The sequence below is a fragment of the Mirounga leonina genome, unplaced genomic scaffold, assembly GCF_011800145.1.
Source record: "Mirounga leonina isolate KUSES-001 unplaced genomic scaffold, KU_Mleo_1.0 Mir_170, whole genome shotgun sequence".
Taxonomy (NCBI): domain Eukaryota; kingdom Metazoa; phylum Chordata; class Mammalia; order Carnivora; family Phocidae; genus Mirounga; species Mirounga leonina.
Window position 1 is genome coordinate 35653005 of NW_023270433.1, and position 24904 is coordinate 35677908.

At 40.8% G+C, this 24904-nt stretch overlaps 1 protein-coding gene across 3 annotated transcripts in view; it reads right to left on the minus strand.

Moving 5' to 3' along the window:
• The window catches only part of UNC13B (unc-13 homolog B), a 208941-nt gene that overhangs the window by 66072 nt on the left and 117965 nt on the right, over positions 1-24904 (minus strand). For all 3 annotated transcript variants that reach the window (XM_035016382.1, XM_035016380.1, XM_035016381.1), the window contains 2 exons: positions 22702-23016; positions 20140-20230 (listed from right to left, as the gene is read on the minus strand). In XM_035016382.1, coding sequence (XP_034872273.1) covers positions 20140-20230; positions 22702-23016 — 406 coding nt within the window. The remainder of the gene's footprint in view (positions 1-20139; positions 20231-22701; positions 23017-24904) is intronic.

The following is a 24904-nucleotide window of genomic DNA, read 5'->3' on the forward strand; positions in this document are numbered from 1 at the left end:
CCTGGCGCACACACCCCCTTTCCCAGAACGCTCACGCACACACAAACCTCGCCAGCAAGCTCACTCACACACCCTTGGTGAGTGTCTCTCCCTCTCGCTAAATATAGATCTTACTCTCTCCCTTCCCCCATTTCTTCCTCTCACTCTCCCCTCTCCTTTCTTCTCCCCTGCCTACCTACCTCTCTCATGTCGGGGCTATAGGATATAAAGGGACGTAAGACCAAAGACCTATACTTTGAGGAGCTCCCAGTCTCAGAGAGAAGATAGAACACAGAAAGAAATTGCCAGAGCACGATACAAAAGGAGTCTTGCCTCTACTGAAACAAAATAGGTTTTTTTGTTTAGTTGGTTGTTTTGGGGGGGTGGTTTTGGTTTTGGTTTTGGTTTTTTGCTATATATAATCTGTTTTCTCCATTTGGCAAAGCTGGAAAACAGGTGAAGTACCCAAGTTCAGGTAACATCAAATAGCACTATGCTCTCAGAGTAGATACCTACCTAGTCCAGTTCTTCCTGAACAGCCACAGCAAAAGAACCAATTGGAAAACAAGAACTCCCTTAGGCTATGCCAAGGCTATGATTAGGGAGAAGTAGGGGAAGCTGGGTGGGCTGAGGTAGACCCTCTACTGCAGAAGTCTGGACCAGAGATTGTTTTGGGATCCAGAATTAGGAACTAAATAGACTAAAGTGAAATCACATTGACCAAGAGCTACTGAGCCTGGTGAGGGTATTAAGGAGGGCACGTATTGCATGGAGCACTGGGTGTTATCCACAAACAATGAATCATGGAACACTACATCAAAAACTAAAGATGTACTGTATGGTGACTAACATAATAAAAAAAAAAATTATAAAGAAAAAAAAAGATGCAAGGCCCTGGTTTCATGATCCCAAATTTTGCAGTCCCTCTTTGCCAATGGCAGCCCCATCTCCATGGTGGCTCTCACATGGTCCTAATTCCTAATAACTCAACAATTCTACTTAGGACTCATCAGAAAATTGAATGTCCTTATCTTCAAAGAGCACTCAAGTTGTGCATTGCAACATAATGCCAAACATAAGCCAGGAACCCTTGAAGCCATGGAGCATAAAATGCCAAATACATCAAATATACAATACCCTTTTCCACTCTGCACCCACAGGACAGGAAAAACACTGTTTGAGTCCAAAGAACGTCAGAATTCTTCTCAGTATAGGGCTCCAATTAACCAGTAACAATCCAGTGAAGCCATTGCGATTCTACCTCCTTAGAACCTGATTAAATGTGAGAAGGCCCTTCTCTTCTTTAGGTCAAAGGAAGGTGGACAAGTTTCATTCATCCAGCATGTCCAAGCCAGGCTCTCAAACCTTGCTACTTCTGCTGCCCTGCAACATTCTTCATGACAATCCACAATAAAACATGCCCTTGTTAGCCAGGAATCAGGAAGTCAGTCTATGGGGGCCACCCTAGAAACTGTCACTGCGGAACAGGCAGCCCTATATGGTAGATAAAATAAGCTTTTAAATGAAGAATGATTTCCTTGGCTTATCCAAGATCCTGAGGAGAAAGTGTTGATTCCAGAGCCAACATTTGCCTCCCTACTGCCTTTTTTCCAATAACATTGCTTCCCCCTCAACCCAGGAAGAAAATTTAGATTCCAAGAGACGTTAAACAACCCATTTCTTAACCATCCACCTCATTATGCAGCCAACACTAACAGCAGAGCAAATATCTCCTAACCCAGTCGGGAGCTGGCTGGATGACAAAAGAGATAAAGACTGACAGCGCAACTATAACCACATCTAAATACAGAAAAAAAAATCACTTGAAAAGTGTCAAATTTCAGTGGAAGTCACAGCCAATTTACTAAGGAGCTTCCCATATTTCAGCCAGAAGAAAGAGGTAAAGGGTTTAAAACAAGAAATACAGGGAAGACTGATTAAATCAGAATTCCCTCCCACTCATAAAGAGCCCAGAGAAGTGGCTGTCATTATCAGGTTTGGGTCTGGGCTTCCTATTCTGAGAAGTAGAATGATCTTCAGAGCTAGGACACTGACTAAAAAACCTACTTCTTCCTGCCTCATCCACCAGTGGCTCCAGGACCTGGCTGAGGCTTTAGATGTTATACCTGAGGTTAATGTGACCCTGTCTTATCCATTTGCCTACTCAAACACATTCAGCCCATCTTCTAATCAACTTGGGTTTTCCAGAAAAATAAAGGCTCAGACAGGAGAAGACGTGTTTACAACGTGAGGCACAACAAATCTGCAATCTCTAGTTATGGTCCTCAAACTTCACAGAAGTTCATATAGCTTTGACCATAAATTACCTTTGTATCTTTACACCTTCCCATGTTTCAGCAAAAGCACAGAGAATAAGTGGAAAAGTGATAAATAGCTGTCAGTACAAGCTCTGGTAAAAAATAAATAAATTAATTAAAATTAAAATTAAAATTAATAAAGCAGGCTCCTTCTACCATTCAACAGGGCCCATGGACTGCCAGACATCATATGACCAAAGGACAGTTAGACCTCTTCTGTGGACTAGCCTTTTGGGATAGACACATAATTTCTGTTTCCTGAGCCGTATGAATAATAATGCAGCCTCCTTGTCAGAGTGCATTCGGCTCTTGGAAATCCTGGGCAGGCTAAAAGGATGTTTGGTGCTTTTTAGAGGTAGGATATAGCACAAGCACCCACCTCAGTTGGGAAGCTTCCTCAAAGCAGGGCTTTTCAAGAGCTAGCTGGGCAGAATTGGAAAAACAGATTGGGTTAAGAAGGAAAAGGCATTTATCCAGAAGCTGTGAAATGCTCTGAACAGACATTCTCAAGGTCTGGTTCCCAATTTAAATCTTTGCAGGGATCTTCGCCTAGAGATAGATGAGTCAAGATGGAAATTCAACATAAGACACTGACACTCACGCAGAGTTGTGGGAAGGTTCAGAGCTGCAGGAGCTCTAAAGGGGAACTGAATGGGTGGGTTAGTCAGAAGACCACCTGGCACACAAAATTCATCCTCGGTTAAAGTATCTGAGTGGAGTTACAGGGATACTGGAGGAGGGGCTCACCAACCACAATTCTCCCCTTTTATACAAACCATCTAAGTCTCCCTCAGGCCAGATATGACTGGTCCAAAAGCAAAGAATGGGCCTGCTCCAAACCTGGCCTGCCTTTTCAGGTGTCATTGCCAGAAAATGACGGAGTCAGGACCAGCAGGTGCCTACCTCATCTCTCAATGTTGACAATCACATACAAGGACGTAAAGGATAGGTGGAGCCAAAGTCTGACTTACATCAGAATAAGTCTGTGACTCTTTTTCTTCTCTACCACTAAGTAAAGCCAGAAGCAACATGAGAGGCTGACACGGGTCACATAAGTAGGATCTGTTTCATGAAGAATATAGTTTGTTCTGGTGGCTGAGAAAATTCTTTTTTCCCCCTAGAATTATGCCCTCCATAAACTACTCAGAAACTGCATGCAGCAGAGAATGATGGGCAATGGGAGGTGATTCTCCTTCTTCCCTCAGGAACATGCCACTCTAGGGAAGTGATGAGCCTGGCAGAGATGTGCTGACTTTACTGATGTACTGGGACATAGCTGCTACACAGACTAAATCAGGCCAGACAAGCTGCAAGGCAGGCCTAAGGAGCCACAAACTGCTGACAATTTCAGTCCTACAATCAGGTCAAGCACCATCCCTGATTAGCAAAAACTTAAAGAGGGATAAACTCCTCGGGACTACCAGGTTAAACAGTTAGGTTTTTAGCCTGTACCTCCAAAGGCTGTGGCCCCATTTCCATTCCAGGACCAAATCATTAAAAACTCATAAAGTAGTCTACATGTCTACTGCCCTCTCACATAAACCTGCTCAAAAGTCACAGCTCCCAGATTTAGAACTAAGGCTGGTCCTGAACTAGTATCTACTTATATATGTCCCAGTCCAATCCATAAAGTACACTGGCCCTGCCTCATTCTCTATACCCCAAGGAAGCCAAGGGGCCATATCAGAGGGTTCTCTAATAGGAATCTAAAATTTGAAATTTCATGGGGAAATGAACCCTTTGTACTATAAGGTGACTATATTCTAACTGGCTTAATATTGATCAAGTATCTCCTTCAGTTCTTTGTGCTTGTTCTGATACATACCTTAGGGTAAATCCAAACCTGGAGAATTCTCTTGGTATAGGACCTTGCTTCCATAAGTTTTTCAAAATATGTTTTTAGCTAACACATGAATCCCAAGTGTCTTGGGAATCAATGAAGGGACCTCAAAGAGGAGGGGTCTTCCTATAGGATTCTCCATATATTCAAAAATATCTGGTATGAAGCACTGAATTATGAAAAGGTAGCTAACGTTCAAAGGGGAAGAGAAGACTTGGAACAAATCTCTTAATGATCTCTGACAAGTAACAGGGAAGCATGGTGGGGAGAAAGGGAAGTACTCAACTAGGTGAGTCAAGAGAGAGAGCTAGACTTAGCCTGCAAAGCAAGGAATACCAAGGGAAAGCCTGTTGGTGGTGGTGGCACGAGAGTCCTACACTACCAGCTCACCCATACCAATCACATAGGGAGATGCCTCTGCTCAGACACAAGATCTTTCAAGCCTCTATATTCTAATTCTCCATCCAGTGACAGAATCCCCTGCAAAACCCTTTGTCCGCCTATCACATGTCACCAAGTCCAACCTACTATACCTTCCTATCTATAAAATCTGTCCCCTTCTCTACATCCCTTAATCTAGGTTTCATTATTTCTCACTTGAGTTACAGCAAAATATTCATCCTCCCTAATATACCCTCCTGCAACACTACCTCCCTACTCCCAATCCATTTTTTGACAATTTGTTAGAGGAATACCTACCTTTTATAGCCCTTAGAAGGAATTAACCCTGCTGACACCTTGATCTCGGACTTCTAGCATCTAGAATTATAAGACAATATACTTCTGCTGCTTAAGCCACCCAGTCTGTGGTACTTTGTTATGGCAGCCCCAACAAACGAATACAGTGTATCTGAGAATTACTAATACATTTCTACCAAAAAATTTTTTAAATAAGTAATAAATGAATACTTATTAAGTACTTAGGTGTTGTACCAGGCATGATGAAAAGATATGATCCTTGCCGTTAAGTAGGTCATAACCTAACGGTAAATGTTATGGCATGGGCATTATTATATCTATACTATATATTTCAAGGGAGAGGAGTATTAGATTTTGTGCTTGGGTGACTGGTAGTGCCATTTACTGAAAGGATATACAGGAGATGAGGTGGAGGAGAAAGAAAAGACAATGAGTACAATTTGAACATACTGCATGTGGTGCCTGTGAAAATTCTGGAAACAAGATCCATAGGCAGTTGGATATATGAGTATGGAATCACGAAAGAAGACTGAGGTAGAGATAGCAATCTGGGATTCATCAGTTTATGGGTAAAGCCATGGGTGAGATTATCTAGGGTATAGAGAAAGAGGCGGAAAACAGAGCCCTAGGAATCACCAAGTTTTAAGGGGCAAGCAGATAAGGAAAAATGCTGTATAGGAAACAAAGATGGAGCTGTCAGATATAAGAAAAGCACTTGAAGGGAAAGATATCACAAAAGCCAAGAAGGAAGAGTGTTTTAGGGAGAAACCAATCAACAGTTTTTATCTCACCTGTCACAAGAAATGCTCCAGGATGCTCCAAGGGCACCTAGAATGCCCTCCCTAACTTGTCATCATTGTCTATTTATGTTTGAATGTCCTCAGGTGTGGACCAAATAAACACATTTCCCTAGCATGCTTGAAGATGACAACCAGCAAAGGGAAGAAGAAGCCTAAGGAATAAGGGAAAGTTATTTGTTACAATTTACCTCCTCCCTTTTGCTTCAAGAAGTCTTATTTTATACACCATGACTGTACTTCAGAATGTGCCTGTTTTGGAATGGTGATAAATCTCACCGCATTGTTTACAGAAAGAATGTTACTTATACGGAGCCATGGATCTCCTTATAACATATGTTTATAAACACAGAAAGCAAGTTACCCCTTGATTTCCATCTTTCTAAGCTCACATTACTTTATTTCTTGGGCATTTCCTGATACTTAATAACAATTCCTGACTTAGTACCCTCTGGGAATTTCTCTGACTTTTTTAAGATTTTATTTATTTGAGAGAGGGAGTGAGTGAGCAAGAGAGCACGAATGGGGGCAGAGGGAGAGGGAGAAAAAGACTCCCAGCTGGGCAGGGAGCTCGACTTGGGGCTTGATTCCAGGATCCCGAAGGCAGACACTTAACCAACTGAGCTACCCAGGTGCCCCTCCTCTGACTTTTCTGACCACCCTAACTCAAAGGGTTTGCTCCCTCGATTTTCTGTTACAAGTATTAATTATTTCTTTTGCAACCAATTACTTATATTGCCTTATAACATCATCTCATAGTTTTAAGCAAAACTTTACTGTCTTTTAAGTATCAGAGCTATACTAGAAACTATAATCAGTTCCTGACCTCAAGTGCAATCTAGCAAAGGAGTTAAAACACATATATGGACATGGAAAATCCAAGTAGAAAGCAGAAGCAACAAGAAAATAAGTGGCCAGGAATAGGATCTCTAAATCTTTGAACTCTGTTTTCTACCTATGCATACTAGGCCCCCAAGGTATATTAAGCAGGGAAGATACTCGACGTGAATATCCACTCTTAATTCCTAAGACTTCAGACTCAGACTCCCACATACCTCCTACCTTGATAAGCCCGGCTGAGCTACAAAGACATCTTTAAAGACCAATTCAAAATACAGGTCGCGCAGTTTGCAACTTGACCCCTTGGCTCCTGGGTCACATCCTTGACTAAACATCTGAATTTCACCCAGTGCAAGAGGAGAATATACATATAATATCAAAGGCCCAAAGCAGTTTTCTCAACCTGCTTTTTCATGCCCCCAGTTTATTCCAACTGGTAGAGCTCCTGCCTCCAGCATCACAGCTCAATTAAAGCACCTATTCTTTGGGCCTGGAGTGAGAGGGCAGCCTTCAGCAACTCTAAAGATTAGAGTGAGTGACTAATATTTATCTTAAGAGACACAGCTCCCACCCCCTGCAGAGGTAATCACTATTCTACAGTCTGACACCACAGATTACTTTGACCTGTTTCTGAACTTAATAATAAAAGGAATCATACAGGGGCGCCTGGGTGGCTCAGTTGGTTGGGCAACTGCCTTCGGCTCAGGTCATGATCCTGGAGTCCCGGGATCGAGTCCCGCATCGGGCTCCCTGCTCGGCAGGGAGTCTGCTTCTCCCTCTGACCCTCCTCCCTCTCATGCTCTCTGTCTCTCATTCTCTCTTTCTCTCAAATAAATAAATAAAATCTTAAAAAAAAAAAAAAGGAATCATACAGTATATATTAAGAAACCCTCTGACCCTCCTCCCTCTCATGCTCTCTGTCTCTCATTCTCTCTTTCTCTCAAATAAATAAATAAAATCTTTAAAAAAAAAAAAAGGAATCATACAGTATATATTAAGAAATACATAATCTTGGGGTAAAATGCTCACATATTTCCAGGATAATATGATAAACACCAAAACTGACTGTATATGAAATACTATAGAAAAATAGAAAAATTAGTATCTACCTACCTGGGGACTTTGAAGAAGGCTTCAAAGGACGTGACATCTAATTTGAGCTCTGAGCTTAAGTGGTAGCCATGACTAGTGCTCTGTTTCAGGAAGACAATGCTGGCAGTGTTATACACAATGTAGTCCAAGACAAATAAATAAAAGCAAGGCAACCTTTGGAAGGCTAACACTATAGACTAAGCAGTAGAGAGGACCTGAACACAAAAGGGAACGGAGAAGAGACTTATAAAAGAAATCATGGAGAGAAAAAGAGCAAGGTCTGGCAAATGATCCAATGTGGGAGGCAAGAGAGAAGGAAGAATGACACCATGATTTTGAGTGGGTGACTAGCAGAATGATGGTGATTTCAATACAGAGAACAAAGAACAGAAGAGGCCCAGGAGGGAAGTTTCAAACATTGGAAAATTGTGGTGAAAATAAATAGTAAATAACTAGACTTGAAGGGTGGAACCTAAGGGAAAAAGGAGGGTTAGAAATATAGATTTGGGAATTATTTGCTTAGAAAGGCTAGCTGGAAGTCAATTGGATGCCTAGCACAAAAGCCAGGATGAAGCACAGTAGTAGCCATATAGTAGTTGCTCAATTAAGGACTCTGGATTAGAGGCTAAGCAGAGACAGATTTGAGATGAAAAAAAAAAAAAAAAAAAAAGCCCAAGGGGAAAACTATAGAAAGAGACGGGCAGGGGCGCCTGGGTGGCTCAGTCGTTAAGCGTCTGCCTTCGGCTCAGGTCATAATCCCAAGTCCTGGGATCGAGCCCCGCATCGGGCTCCCTGCTCCGCGGGGAAGCCTGCTTCTCCCTCTCCCACTCCCCCTGCTTGTGTTCCCTCTCTTGCTGTGTCTCTCTCTGTCAAATAAATAAAAAATCTTTAAAAAAAGAGAGAGACGGGCAGGGAAGGAGATAGGCAAGGTAAAAAAGGAAGGAAGAGAATGGGAAAATCTAGAATAATGGAAGTCACAAAAATAGGAAGTTACAAATAGGAAGTTTCAAAACATACACTGGAATGCTGCAGAGAAAAATGACAATAAAGACCTGAGGAAAGTATCTGGGGAAAAATGAAAATATTTTAATTATTTCTATCTCCCCTCTAACCTATAAACTCCTAAATGATAAGAAAATGTCTTAAAATAGCCCCAACACACCCAGTGGTACCCACTTATTGGTTGGCTTGATTTAAAATGGAATAATTTTATCAGTTGTTTCCTTTTGCATAACTTGAGCAACACGATTTTCTCTCACAGAGGAAGAGTTCCTTCCCAGCGAATATCATCAAATGTTCCCATTGGTTAGATGATCAAACAAGCATCACAAGTCAGAGAAAGTAACAGAAAGCAAGAAGGGCTGCTTTGTTATCTGGAAACAAGTAATTTTTAATTTTATACAGAGGTCAATCAGACTAGTTATATAAGAGTACCCCTCTTTACTCTTTACCTCTTTACTGATACTATGCCCAGAAAATACTGTCAGCTGGAGCTAAGCCTGCTACCAGTATCTGATACCCTCCTCTGACTCTAGGCAAGTCAATGGTATCATGGCATTCCTCAGAGTTGTTTTGATATGCACCTCAGAAACCAGAGCCAAACTCTACCCCTTCAAAAAAGCTGCCCCAATCTCAGGCATAGATGTGACATCTTACAATTCACAAGTTCAGTCACAGCCTAGAACCAGATTTAAGATTTATAGAAGACCAACCACTGATAAACATTCGGATCCAGGCCATAAACACGTCCAGAACACTTCGGGGGAAAAAAACCTCCTTAGAAATGTTAAGCATGGGCGCCTGGGTGGCTCAGTTGGTTAAGCGACTGCCTTCGGCTCAGGTCATGATCCTGGAGTCCCAGGATCGAGTCCCGCATCGGGCTCCTTGCTCAGCAGGGAGTCTGCTTCTCCCTCTGACCCTCCCCCTTCTCATGCTCTCTCTCTCTCGCTATCTCATTCTCTCTCAAATAAATAAATAAAATCTTTAAAAAAAAAAAAAAAAAAAAGAAATGTTAAGCATTTCTCCTAATAAGCACCCAAAAGCAGCTCTTAGAAAATGTTCCCACCAGTGCCCTTGGCAGCCTTTGTCCACCTCCCCTAGACTCCTCAGGGTAAGGCATTCCACTGACTTCTTCCTCCCTGGCCCCAGAGAAGCACCAGTATACTAGATAGACAGCCTCCTCTGAGTGACCCTTATAGTTATCCCAGGAACCCCATGCTACCAAGGAGTCTAGATCCCTATAAAAACCTGAAATCCTATGGCACTGGCTCCTTGCTGCTTTAGCCATCAGAAGCAGTTTCACTGTGTTCCCACTTGGTAGCAAAGGCTCCAGCTGTGGGCAGCAACAATTCTGGCAGGTCACTTAGTCCTAGGCTAGGAAGGTTATGTGTGAGCCCTGAAAACCAACAATGCTCGTAATAACAGGCCTGTTGGTAACTCTCAAGCAATTATTTCTAGAGCTTTACACTTAAAAAATGCATCTTTCAGGGCGCTTGGATGGCTCAGTCGTTAAGTGTCTGCCTTCGGCTCAGGTCATGATCCCAAGGTCCTGGGATTGAGCCCCACGTCGGGCTCCCTGCTCCGCGGGGAGTCTGCTTCTCCCTCTCCCACTCCCCCTGCTTGTGTTCCCTTTCTCGCTGTGTCTCTGTCAAATAAATACATAAAATCTTTAAAAAAAAAAAAATGCATTTTTCTACGATCTCACTAGAATTCTGTAAGAGAGGACAGTTATCCTTAATTTTACAGTTGAGGAGACTGAGAAATAGAAAATAGTGATTTGTTCGAGTTCTCTCAGATTTTAAGATTGACCTACTGCAAGGACCCAATTCTATTTCCAGTTTAGCCACACATTTTAGTAATAAGAGGGATAATTGTAAACAGATACAAAAAACATTGTATATCGTGAATGGGGTCTCCATATACCAGCCTGGCGACCACATTTCCCACCAACTAGACCTCAGGAAACAGAGACTCACAGGTGACAGACACAGAAGCTTCTTCTATCATCTTCTTTCCCCTTCTGCCTTGAAGGTGTATTAGTTTGCTAGGGCTGCCATAACATAATATTACAGACTGGGTGGTTTAAGCAACAGAAATTTATTTCCTTACAATACTGCAGGCTAGCAGTCCCAAGATCAAGGTGTCAGCAAGGTTAGTTTCTTCTGCAGCCTCTCTCCTTCGCCTCAGATGGCCATCTGCTCTGTCTTCACAAGCTCTTCCATCTGCGTCCTAATCTCTTTTTATAAGAACACCATTCAGACTGGACATGAGACCATCCATATGACTTCAATTTACCATAATTACCTCTTTAAAGGCCCTCTGTCCAAATACAATCACATTCTGAGATACTGGATACTAAGATTTCAACATATGGGGGGGTGCACAATTCAGCCCATAACAGTAAGAAAAGGTGAAATCAGGGTTTTGGGAGTATTATGAATATAAAAAGCAGAAGAAAAAAGGAGACAATCCAGATTCAGAAGCCAGGTACCCTGGTGTTTTCCTTTCCTTTGTAAGGAGACTTTGGAATGGAATAGAAGAAACATACTGGCTGGTCGCTTTAGAGAAAGAGAATTAGGCCAGTCTCAGCTTCCTTCTCTGTTCTGGTCTGCTTCCTAACAGAACATGGGCAGGAGAACCATGTGTGTCCTTTCTGGGTACTAGTGCTCTGTTCAGTGAAGATGGGGGTGGGAAAGGTAGAGGGCCTGTGTTCATGTGTAAAAGAATACATTTTAATTTTTTTTTTTTTTAAGATTTTATTTATTTGAGACAGAGAGAGAGAGAGCACAGAGGGACAGTGACAGGGAGAAGCAGACTCCCTGCTGAGCAGGGAGCCTGATGCAGGGCTCGATCCCAGGACCCTGAGATCACGACCTAAGCTGAAGGCAGACACAACCAGCTGAGCCACCAAGGCACCCCTAAATTTTAATTTCTTAAGGATACCACTATTATCACCCACTCAGCTTCATCTTTGGAACTTCATTCTACCTAAGATTTTAGTTTTTACCAATGCACATGAATTCCAAGGATTGAGCGAGATTTGTGTATCAGAGGAACAGAAAAGGAGGGATAGACATAGGCTGTAGGGAAAACTGGCAGCTCAAGAGCATGCTTTTGTTACTTACCAACTGGGCAAGCTACTTCAAAACCCTGTAAAAAACAGCTTATTGTTTCAGAGGCACACGTGATGTTGCCAATTTCTCCATAGACAGGCAAGACAAAGAGGAGAAAGAAAGGTTGCAGGTTAGGGAACAATTAAGGCAGAATGTGGGAAATCCAAGAAAGGTCCAAAGAAGTTTAAAAGGAATAGGACTGGGAGATATTTGCAAATCATACATTTGATAAGGGACTTCAATCCAGAATATATTAAGAAATCTTACAACTCAACAATAAAAAGACAGGGTGCCTGGGTGGCTCAGTCAGTTAAATGTCTGCCTTCAGCTCAGGTCATGATCTCAGGGTCCTGGGATCGAGTCCTGTGTTGGGCTCCTTGCTCTGTGGGAAGCCCGCTTCTCCCTCTGCCTGCCACTCCCCCCTACTTGTGCTCTTTCTCTCTCTGATAAAATCTTCAAAAAAAATAGTAATATCCAATAAGTATGGTTATGATGATAATGATGGTGGCAGCAGTTGAGATCAAAAGGAAAACTGTGATGTAGGTAATAAAGTTTTCATTGAATGAGGAGTTATGGAACAGCTGGGACCTAACTGCAACAAGGAAGGTGAGTATGAGAATAGGTTATGTAAATATCTAGTAATGGCCTGGAACTGGCAGAGACAGACTGAGAAAACTAAGCCTCATTCTTGACCCAGTAATGGGGCATAAAAAAGGCATTACCCCCCTCCCCCCTTTAGAAAGGGCTTTAGTGGGCACCTGGCTGGCTCAGTCGGTAAAGCATGCAACTCTTGATCTCAGGGACATGAGTTCAAGCCCCACGTTGAGGGTAGAGTTTACTTTTAAAAAAAGGGCGTTAGCAAACAACCAGGTTTTAGTCAGTAGAGAATGTATTGATTCTGGTCTCAGAAGTCAGTAAGAACTCCAGTTTGCAAAGGGCAGAAGGGGCCTGTTGTAGCAACAGCTAGAGCCCTCATCTAAGAGAGCTTTCTCTAGTTTGTGAAGCAGTAGTAGGGCCTGGTCTTGGGTAGGGATCACCACGAAGTTTGAAGACAGATGCTAAAAGCTGTGGTTGAGCGAGGTCTTCAAGTATTCAGGCTTACTACAGGATTTGCATTTCTACAGTGTAAGTAGCACAAGATTAGAAACAATTTAAAAATCCATCAAGAGAGGACAGAGTAGGGCGCCTGGGTGGCTCAGTTGGTTAAGCGACTGCCTTCGGCTCAGGTCATGATCCCAGGGTCCTGGGATAGAGTCCCACATCGGGCTCCCAGCTCAGCGGGAGGCCTGCTTCTCCCTCTCCCACTCCCCCTGCTTGTGTTCCTGCTCTCGCTGTCTCTGTCTCTGTCAAATAAATAAATAAAATCTTTAAAAAAAAAAAAAAGAGAGGACAGAGTATGTAAATTATAATACATCCACCAGGGGAAATATTACTTAGCTATTAAGAGAATGCAGTAGCTCTATTTAGACTAATAAGGAAAAATCTCCAAGATATGACATTAAATTTTAAAAGGTGAAGGACAATGTTTGTAATATACACACGCATGCATGTGCACACACATGCTTGTAAATGCAGATTATCTGTGGACTGATTCACAAAACACAGGTAACAAAGAGATAGGGGAGACAGGGACTAGAAGCCTGGAAGTTTGAAGTAGGAGGGAAATACTGCATTATACATGTATAAGTTTATGTTTTGTGTAATTTTCTATTTTTACACTTATTACTTATTCAAAACATTCTTTAGTTTTTTAATTGTTAGAGTAGCGATGGTTAGGGAGAGGGCTGACAGATTGAGAAAAAGAAGGGATAACTGGTGGCCTCAATGAGGGCAAAGAGTTGAGGTAGTAAAAGTTAAAGACAGGCAGCTGTGATCAGAGCAAAATCCTGTAGTTTAAAATTACAGAAAGAATGTTTTCCTGGTGCAACTAAGTCTAAGAGATGGGGTCCTCAAAGGTGCTCCACTTGAGCATTCTTCCCCAAGGGATACCTTTTTCAGGACTTCAATAATGGCATGAGAAAAGAACAGAACAGAACTTCGTGAGAGAGAGTGATCTTCCCTGAGAAAATGCTGATGCATCTCTCAGGCTGACCAGCTGCAACCTTGGATCTCATGGGATTGCTCCAGTTAAACACAGGCCTTCTAATCTATTTGCTCAGTTCCATCCCTGCTTACTAAATAAGTCTCTCCTTCAGCTTTCTTTAGCAACCCAAGAGCTTCTGTCAAGGCTTCCTCACGGCCTACCTCCATGTCTTCTCCTTCACTGTCCCTTCCACCTGGAACACCCACCCACCTGCTGCCACCGCAGTCTCTGTTTCTAGAGCTAAGTCTCACCTCCTCCCCCAGATTTTTCTGCAGCTAAGCCAAATAAGGTACAGAATCATATCCATTCCACCCACACTACTAACATTACTGCAATGTCATCAAATACTTATTAAGTACATTTGGCTAGGTACTCAGCCAGCCCAGATACAGAGATGACCCGTATGATCTCTCCCCTCAAGCTGCTTATAGGAATGGCATAAGGGTAGCCAGGTTCCTATGGTAGTTCCTCAAAGCCTATGGAATGCAGTTATCAGCTGAAGAAGTATGAATGTCCCATAAATTTACGGGAAATATTCAAATCACAATCAAAGAAATGCAAATTAAAACAAGGAGATACCATGCTTCTGCCAAGTTGGCAAACATTTTCTAAAATGATAATACTCAGTGTTGATGTGGCACATTCAAATACTCAAAGTACAAATTGGAAACACCTTTCTGAAAACACATGCAGAAGTTTATCAGAAGCCTTTAAAAGGTATATATTCTTTAACTCAGTAATTTATCTGAATCTACTTTGAGAAAGCTAAGTTAAAGAAATAATCAAAATAAAAGATTCATGCACAATGATGCCCATCATAGCACTATTTATAAATTATAAAGAAATATCAGTTATAGAACATCAACATAATGTAATATTATTAATCTAATAATTGTGAAATCATGTTTTCAAAAAATATTTATAACCCAGAATAAAGCTCAAAAAATAATCTAAGTGAGAAAAATTTTAAATGCACACATAGTATGGTCTAAATTCATTAACTTTACATTTAATGTATATAAAAATTATGTAAGAAAACATAGCTAATGCCAATAGCTAATATTTTACAGTTAGTAGGCCCTGGAAAAAATTAAAAATACAATTAACTAAGAGATAAATGTATACTTTGGAGTATACATTTTGGAGTATACTTTGGAGTATGCATGTGGAGACTTCTGTGAAAACGATGACAGACTTTTTTGGCTAGGTAAGCATCCATAAAAGGTTGGCTAAACACTCTGCTAGGTTCTATACCGGGCTTTAGAAGACCAGCAATAAAAAGCATAGCCTCAGCAATCAAGGATCTTACAAGTACACAGGAAAGTTAGATCAAACAGTAAACAAGTAACTCCACTACATCATAGTAAATGCCAATCTAGAAAAAGTACGCACAGAGTCTGGAAACTTAACCCCCAAAACTGACACTTGACTGCATTTTAAATGTGAATAAAAATTTAGCTAAGTGGAGAAAGAGAGTATTCCATGCATGGCAAACAGCAAGTACAAAGTCTCCGAGATTTTGAAAAACACAGTCCTTTATGTTGGAAGTGTTGACTAAATAGAGTAGCACAAAGAGCTAAGACCAGAAAGGCATATAAGGTCTGTATCAGTGCTTTTCCAATTCTTTTTGTAGAGGATGTGGTTTTTTTAGTCCAACATGTCATGGACTGATATTTTTTGTCTAAACCCTGTTCAATGAGACTAGGATATTATCGTGCACATGGTATTACAGCAATCCAAAATTGCCTCTAAATGCTCACTTACTTATTTCAATTTCAGTACTTATTTCATCAAAGAGTAGAAACAAACACTTCCTGGGCTGGGCTGGGCTGGTCCATGGACCACACAGGGAGTCACACTGAGCTAGATAATGAAAGTTTTATTTTATCATGAAGGCAATGCGGAGTCACTGAAGTATATTTTTTTTCTGATTTCCTCTTTTTTAAATCATAGTTTTACTAGGTAATTTACAATCCTAAAAAAAAAGGTTCTATTATTCTCCCCATCTTGTGGATTAGGAAAATGTGGCTCATTAAGGTTAAAAAAACTTTCTCACAATGATACACTGAGGAAAAAATATGGCAACTAATATCACAGGCAAGGATTAATTTCCCGAAAACAATAAAAGCTCCTGGGAATAAAAAGTTCAATAGAAAAAAATGGGCAAAGAATATGAATAGACTGTTCACAAAACAGTAAATACTAATAGCCTTTACTTGTATGAAAACATGCTTAACTGTACTAAGATACACAAACTTAAATTCTACTGAGAAAACATTGCCTAGCAGACTAGCAAAAATCCAAAAATTTGAACAAATCACTCTATTGGTGGATTTGGGAAGAAAAAAAAAAAGCACCCTTACAACATTACTAGTAGGAGTATAAATTGGTACAGCATCTGTGGAAGGCAGATACCCTTTGGGGTACTCATCAAAGCTGCTCACAAATATCCTTCTCTTTCTCTTTCAAAGTATACTATACTGTTCACTTGAGGTTAAATATGGTTATATGATTTGCTTCAGCCAAGGAAATATGAGCAGAAGTGACATATCATATCTTCTGGGTGGAAGTTTTAAGAACCAGAGTGCAATTTGCTATATTCTCTTTCATATATCTTTTCTTTCACTCTACCACTCATACTGACAATGTCTTCAATGCAGGCTGTTCCCCCAGTCTGGACTGCAGAGAGAAGACAACTTAAAGCAGAACTCCTGGACATGCAGGATGACAAGCAGCATAAGCAAAATAAACCTTTACTGTTTTAAGCTACTGACAAATGGAGGGCAATGTGGCAATTTTTATCGAATTTATAAATACATATCCCCTCAAATATACTTGCAAAATGACGTATGTAAAATGTGCTCATTTACAACATGGTTTGTTATAGCAAATGACTGGAAACAACCAAATGAACCAAATTAACATCAACAGAATACTAGTTATAATACTTGCAGGACCTTCATACAGCAAAATATCTGTAGCTATGGAGAAAAAATTATCTTAGAGCTAATATGGAAGGATCTCCAAATGAAAAAACAAGATGTTCTCAGTATGTGTACCAATTTTGTTTAAAAAAAAAAAAAAAGAGTGGGGGTTACAATATATATTCATATTTTCTTGCACTTGCACAAAGCAACTCTAGAGCAATAAGAAACTAACAATTATTACATTGGACAGAGCATTAAAGGGTGACTAGGTGGAACTTCCAATTACTCAGGAAAAAAAATTTGGGGTGCTGTACTTAACTTCCTAATGTCACAACCTCAATAAGTCAAGCAAATCTCATGTTAAGCATAAATAGTGTACTTCTATCTCTATCTGACACCCTTCATTAAACTCTGGCTTATCTTTATCCTCTTGGCCACATCTAATCAGCTTCTAGTTACATTACCTGTGTTAAGAATATATTTACTGTTGTTCTCTTATTCAATTAAGTAGCAATGGTTCTTGGTTACTCTTAAATAAACCATGCTTTTCCCTAAATGATTCCAAGCTTCGGCAACTGTTTTTAGCTATTCTTTTTGAGACTCCAAATTGCCTCTTAAAAAGAAGAAAATCATAACAAACTGTGTCTGCTCCAATATATTCTTGTTTTTCTCATTCAGAACTTTTAAGTGAATGTTATTTGTTTTACTTTCCTTTATAATAAGAATTATGAGACCCTTACTTATGGGGAAAATTAGAAATAAAAAGTTCGTATTATAACAGACTCCATAAATGTTCACTTTAAATGTTTATCTCATGTCAATCTAGATCAACAGACTCCAAATCTAAAACCTACATACATGTATAACTGTATTAGTACATTCATTACATTATAAAAATGTAAAAAGCATAAAAGAAACAATTTAAGATTTATTAATGATAAAAAATATTTTTTGCTGTCACTAGAAGTACCAGCAGTAATAACATTTTTAGTGAAAGCAATGTGATGCAATATGCGTCATTATTTTTTAAATCTTGGTTTAACATTTTGTTATAGAATTATTTGAAGGACTGGTTCCACTTTCAATTACTTCAATACTTGGTTTTCAAAGCTGTCAAAAAGATACAGATACATCAGTCAAATGAAAGATGTGCAATTGGTTCCTACATAGCAATTATTCAAAGATTTTGTTGAAATTTGGCTAATTAAATTCTCATTTTCTCTGATATCTTCCCAAATATTTTTAACAAATAAGTTCAAACCTCACTGAAAATTTTCATTAGAAATTTTTTTTAATATGTTAATAGTTTCTTTTTTTTAAGATTTTATTTATTTATTTGACAGAGAGAGAGCGAGAGCAGGAACACAAGCAGGGGGAGTGTGAGAGGGAGAAGCAGGCTCCCCACTGAGCAGGGAGCCCGATGCGGGGCTCGATCCCAGGACCCTGGGATCATGACCTGAGCTGAAGGCAGACGCTTAACGACTGAGACACCCAGGGGCTCCATAAACATGTTAACAGTTTCTTTCCAAGATTTTAGAATATGCAGTTATGGGTTTTTATAGGTAACAGTCATTGTTTCTGATAAAAAAAAAAAAAAAAGAACACACACACACAAAAGAAAGCATTTTCAAACATCTGTATTCAAAGCAGCTACCTTTTCAATCATTATTAAAACATTATCTTCTCTCTGAAGGGTCAAATTAGCAGTGCTTGTAAGAAGCTAGAACAGGGCGCCTGGGTGGCTCAGTCGTTAAGCGCCTGCCATCTGCCTTCGGCTCAGGTTCAGGTCATGATCCCAAGGGTCCTGGGATCGAGCTGTGCATTGGGCTCCCTGCTCCTCGGGAAGCCTGCTTCTCCCTCCCTCACTCCCCCTGCTTGTGTTCCCTCTCTCGCGCTGTCTCTCTCTGTCAAATAAATAAATAAAATCTTAAAAAAAAAAAAAGCTAGAACAATATGAGCAACAAAATAAATGATAATGATTATAACTGTAAAATGCAATACATTACATAATAAATTAGGTATCCATGAGTCCATAGTGATATAAATAAATTGATGGGAGAAAAGGGAAATCTCTTCCTTACAGGAGAATGTCAACTGATGAATGTAGAAAGTATACTGGAAATAGAAAGTTACCATTTGGCAGCCACCACTAGTGATGGTAGATTCAGAGAGAAGTCATCAATGGATGCTTAGCTCATAGGTAGAGATGCAATGAGGAATAAGATATTGGCATAGTCTCAGAGTACACAAAACACGTATCAGTTACATCAATTACAAAAGGAAAAAAAGATGTCTTGACAGGTTGGAAACCTGGCCAATAAAAACTTAAGTAGGTGATTGAGATTAGTATTAAGAAGGGTAGCACATGTTGACACATGTACTTTCTGATACAATTCATTAAAAAGAGCCCAACATCATTTTTATGTAATTCTTGCCAAGAAAGCATGGCCTGAGTCTGAGCATGAGGAAACACTGGATGGACCCCAAATGAAGAACATGCTACAAAATAAAAGGCTTGTACCATCTGTCCAAGATAAAACTGAAGAACTGTTCCTGATTAAAGGAGACTAAAGAGGTATGACCACTAAATGCGACATGTCAGCCTGGATTGTATCCTGGACCAGGAAAGAAAAGAGACATTGTTGGGACAGCTGGCAAAATTTGTATGGTGTTTTGATGATGGTGTTGCCATTGTTGATTTCCTCCTGTGGATAGTTACATTATAGTTATATAGGAGAGTAGCCTTGGTTTTTTGGGAAATACAAATAGGACTATTTAGGAGTAACACATCATCTCTTCAACTTTTTCTTAAATGGTTCAGAAAAAGATTAATCATAATAGATGGAGGGTGATGAAGCAACTGTGGTAATGTCAACTATTGGGGCATCTTGGCAAGAAAGATCTAAGAGTTCTTTATACTGCTATTTTGGCAACTTTTCCCTAAGTCTGGAAGTATTTCAAAATAAATTATTTTTCAAGTGTCTTTACACATGTGAGCATGCTTGCATTTTTAATATCTGCCAGGTATTATACTACTGACAGCCCCTTGTCATCATTTAAAAACATCCTCCATCACAAAGGCCCTCTGTAATAGGCCAGCCCAGTGGCCTTGAACTGGGTAGCCAAGGGAGACAACGGACTCTAAAAGGCTTTATAATGGTTCCCTGTCCTAAGCTTAAAATAAAATGGCCTCAAAGTGACAATGGTACTGAAAATAACATATAACTTAACCTTCAGGCTCTCAACCCACTAGGTCTATTTGATTTCCATTAATCAGCATAGAAGGAAGCCAACAACCACCTCCCATCCCTTAAGGCTCTAACTTACTTGTCATGCATTCCCAGAAGCACACTATAAGATGACTAATCACTGACTGCTTCTTCAGCACCATATGTCTCCAAATTTCAAAGGAAAAATTGTCCCAACTAGTACTAGAAAAACAGATTTCCTACCTCCTGCAGCCGGAGTCGGACCTTGGTAACTGCTCGGATCCAGTGTGCTCTGGCTTGGGTAAATGGCGAAGAAGCATTTTCCTCAGGAAAACTTGAAACAAAGAAAAGAATGTTTCTTTAAAAATAGCCCAGGGCATGGTCCCGGGGTCCTGGGATCGAGCCCCACGACCACCTCCCTGCTCACCTCCCTGCTCGGCAGGAAGCCTGCTTCTCCCTCTCCCACTCCGCCTGCTTGTGTTCCCTCTCTCTCTCGCTGTGTCTCTGTCAATAAATAAATAAAATCTTTAAAAAAAAAAAAAAAATAGCCCAGGCCATAGGGTGACTGCTCAAGGCAAAACTGCCAAATCTTAAGTAAAATGGTCTGTATTCATGCCTAGACTTGTTTCATGAGTCAGGCCACTAAACAGCATAGTCCTAAATAAACAATGTGGGGAAAAAATGCTCTCTAAAATGACAGCTCCTTTTACCTTTTTATCCATTCCCACTCTTCTTTCCCCATTTTTCACTCACCCAATGAGCCAGCTCACTGGGTCAGGTTTCAGGATTCTAGTAAAAGCAATGGCAAGGGCCCTGAGTCAATGTTAGCACAAAAACTACGCAGACATGTGGACTAATCCTTGCGCCTTACCTCTCAAGACCACCAGTCTCCCTTGGGTGTTCTACATGTCATCCATCCTTAGGGCAGAATTTTGTTCCTGCAAACCCTTCCTGCTCCACTAAGAATTTTGGAAGGCTTACCAATTCCTAGACTACAACAAAAATGCTAAGGAAAAAAAGCCCAGCCCTTTTCCTACCATGGTCTTGTTCCTTGAGCTGCCTTAGGGACACCCTCAATGAAACAACAATAAATGTAACAAAGTAGTTTTGGGACAGAAACACTTTGCTGTATTAGAACAAATCATCCTCTAGATTCTTAACTGTGGAATAGTGGTCAATTCTTGGTGACAATGCTTCTCCTCTCTCCCACTGAGGTCTAGTGCCAGGGCAGCAAATAAGCATCCACCATCTAGATATCTGAAATATAGGTCAAGCTCTGATGCCATCCAACTGTATCAACTGTTTTAAAATATTGTGGGCACTGCTGACCAAGGTAGAACTGGACTTCACTTACACAGCTAGGATCTGAAAGGACACAGCCAGTAGAGAAGGACAAATACTCGTGCTAGGCCCTTCTGCTGCTCTACCAAGAACTCTACCCAGACAATAGCATCTGCCAAATCTAAGGTCTACAAAGAGCCATTTTTCACTGGGTCATCAACCACACCTCTTGGATGTCTTGTCTATCAGATGAACCACCACCAATGACTAAAGATCAGGAAAAAGTAAGGAGAAAAGAAAATAAGTTTATATCTTCAGTGGTGGAGTAAATACACCAACAATTCTTCAAACTTCTACCACTTATAACTGCACTCACTGCTCTGACCTTTTGGTGGAGGCTTTATTTATAGACCTTGAAATTGGAGAATTCAAGTCACACCTAGCCCTTATCACTCTACCCCAGTGGTTTTCAACTGGGGGCAGTTTTGCCCTCCATGGGAAATCTGACAACAACTGGAGACATTTTTGGTTGTCACAACTGATGGTTGCTACAAGCATGTAGTACAGAGGCCAGGGATGCCACCATACATTCCACAATGCCCACAATAGCTCCTCGTAACAAAGAATTATCTGGTCCCAAATGTCAATAGTGCCAAGACTGAGAAATCGCACTCTGCCCCAACCTATGAGCAAATCTACTGACCAATTCAGCTCAGTATCAATAACACTCAAACACTGTACTAAGCTTCATTATAAGACTGTTAAAAAGACAAGTTTAAAATTTTTCTTCTTATGGGTAACAATTAATTCCAGACACACTGCTAGACCCTGGGGAAGCAGAAGGGTGAGTTTGATCTGGCTTTTAGACCAATTCTTTCTTTACTCTGTCCTGGTTTTCTCCACCAGGAAAAAACAAAACAAAACAATGCTCACATAAGAATTTTAAACATTAGGGGCGCCTTGGTAGCTCAGTTGGTTAAGCGACTGCCTTTGGCTCAGGTCATGATCCCGGAGTCCTGGGATCGAGTCTCACATCGGGCTCCTGGCTCAGCAGGGAGCCTGCTTCTCCCTCTGACCCTCTCCCCTCTCATGCTGTTTCTTTCTCGCTCACTCTCTAATAAATAAATAAAAATAAAATCTTAAAAAAAATTTTTTATACATTAATAGGCTGGGAAGCCTATTTCATCCAAAGCAGCTCCTTTTAATGAAGTTGTGGGGCTTAGATCAGTTCCAGACTCAGAGGCTACCAAAAATAGGTCAATTAGTAGGCCAATAACTACAGATTCAAGGCGGCCTAATACACTGCAGCTAACTACAAAGAACCCAAGTGTTCTTCAGAGATCCTCAAAATATTTAGGGAATTATACCAAAAATCAAAGGAAGCAGCGCAGAGCTAAACCTCAGTATCCTGGATCACTACCATACCCACCTGTAGGGAAACAAATGAAAAGCACTTACACCCAGAAATACCACAGGCAGGTACTGAGGAAACCACGTGAACTCCTCAAGGCAGCCATCACCTACCTCTCCTGGGGGCTTAGGATGTGGTCTTTGTGTAGCACCAGATCTGGGGGAGGATGGATTGTGGCATCTTCTTTCCTCTCCTTGGGTTCACAGGCTCTCCCCTTCTCTTCTTCACCTGTCACCTCCAAGGCTTTCTCTTGTTCTCCAAAACCCGCATGGCCATCTCTAGAGAAGCTATCAGAGCTGTGGCACGAATTAATGGAGTCCCTCTCCCGACGGTCATCATCTTGTTCGTGACACTGGTCTAGTTCACTCAACTGAGAGCTTCCTTGACTCACATTACAGGAGGAGCCATACCTACTACTGCTGGTGGGGCTGTGAGAATGAGAGGAAGACAGATGAGTACGTACATGCAAACTAGGGACGAGGACAAAAGTAATGGATAAATCCAGAAATAATGATTCTTTCAGTGGCAAGAATCACAAATAGGAGGTTCCTGGGAAGACAGGACCAAACTTCACAATCTAGAAGAACTAGTTTCTAGTCAGCAGAAGCACAAAGGAAAAACAATACAACCAATACAACATGCTGGATTCTCTAATAGCACTTAACCTCAACCTGTGAAAGACTTTGAAGCATATTTGTCTGAAAGTGATTTTTGTAAGCAGGGGCTTAACCTTAATTATTAAGAATTACTAAATATAAAAGTAGCCTCTTGTCTACACCTAATATTCTTTACCCGGATTCTAAAGAAACTTGTCCAGTGGCTGTGATTAAAGTTTTCTAATTTCCATAAAGTAAAATGGATGAACTCTACTCCCTTTTTTTATTATTTACTAAATTGATGCCCCTTTTCTTCCTCTATAATTGTAAATGTGAATGTCTGTTCCTTAGGATGAGCAAAGGAGATTGGTAATGTTCCTTCAATTATCTCGCAGCTATCTACATAATGAGGTAATGGAAACCATTAGGAGATGAAATCTATTACCAAAAAAATTCCTCTGGGGAATGGTCTCATCAACATGAATGTTACAACAATATCCCTGGCAGCACAGGGAATGTCCCAAAGATAAACTTGCCCACCTGTAACAGTTGCTCTCAGGACATGGCTCGTTTGCGATAAAGTGGACAAAATCCCAACTCCTGGCTCTGAGTCAGGACCATAATAATGCATTTCTATACCTGAAGAGAGGTCAGCCCAACCCTTTCTCAATCACCTGAATTCCCATACCCAGAAAGGAAATTTGTTCCCCTGCTATGAGAGATAGCACCTATAGCAGAGAAAGTGGGAGTGAATCATGATTAGAAAGAAGAGCAGTATCCACAAGTTACTCCCTTGAGCCGTATACTGAATTTAAGGCTGTCAGTCCTACTCAAGATAGAGGTTCTAGGCGTTGGTCTGTAAGATCTATCCCAGCTCATAGGGATAGTTCTATCCCAAGTCAGGGGCCCCCCTTTCACTTCCGGTATTCTGCTTTCTAGAAAGCCTCCATGCAAAAGGACAAAGATCCTTGCCACAGAGTCAAGCCTTTAACTAAAGCGTTTATGTTCACCCTTGACTAAATGAAGATAAATCATTGTTGTTTCCCAGGGATATTTTCTCTATGGTGCCTCCCAATTACCTGGTATTTTCAGGCTAATTTCTGATCCTTTGTCCCATGGCAGCAGGACAGGTACCAGGTCACTGTTATGAACAGTTCCTAACACATGTGTATACACACATACACACACACACACAATCTCTAAAACCAGCCACTTTGGACAGGTTTGGGCAAGAGGTCCTGGCAGCATTCTTAAGCTGTACTGTATTTGGTGCTTCTTCTTAGGGGAAATAACAGGATCTTTTCCATATGGACCCAGCACAATGCTCCAGAATAAAGAACTACAGCAAATGATAGCCTTAAGCTCCTGTGACACTTTACTCAAAGCATTTACCAGACACCAGTCTTAAGGGTACGAAAAGGCAAAGACTGAAAGAAGCTATGCAAATCCATGTGGAATAGGATATAGAATATAAATTATCCCAACCTTTGCATCTTGCATTTTACTTAATAACCTCATTGCCACTGGAGAAAGCATCTTAGAAAACTTGGAAAGGCAAAGCACAGTAGATCTCTCCCAGCTAGTATAGATGTAAGTGCTGAAGGCCCAAGGAAGCATCCTAGCCTATCATTAATATATGCCACACTACTACTTGCTGCCTCTTCCTGCCCTCCATTCTCCATTCCACTTTACACAAGGCAGAGCAAACCAGAGGGAGTAA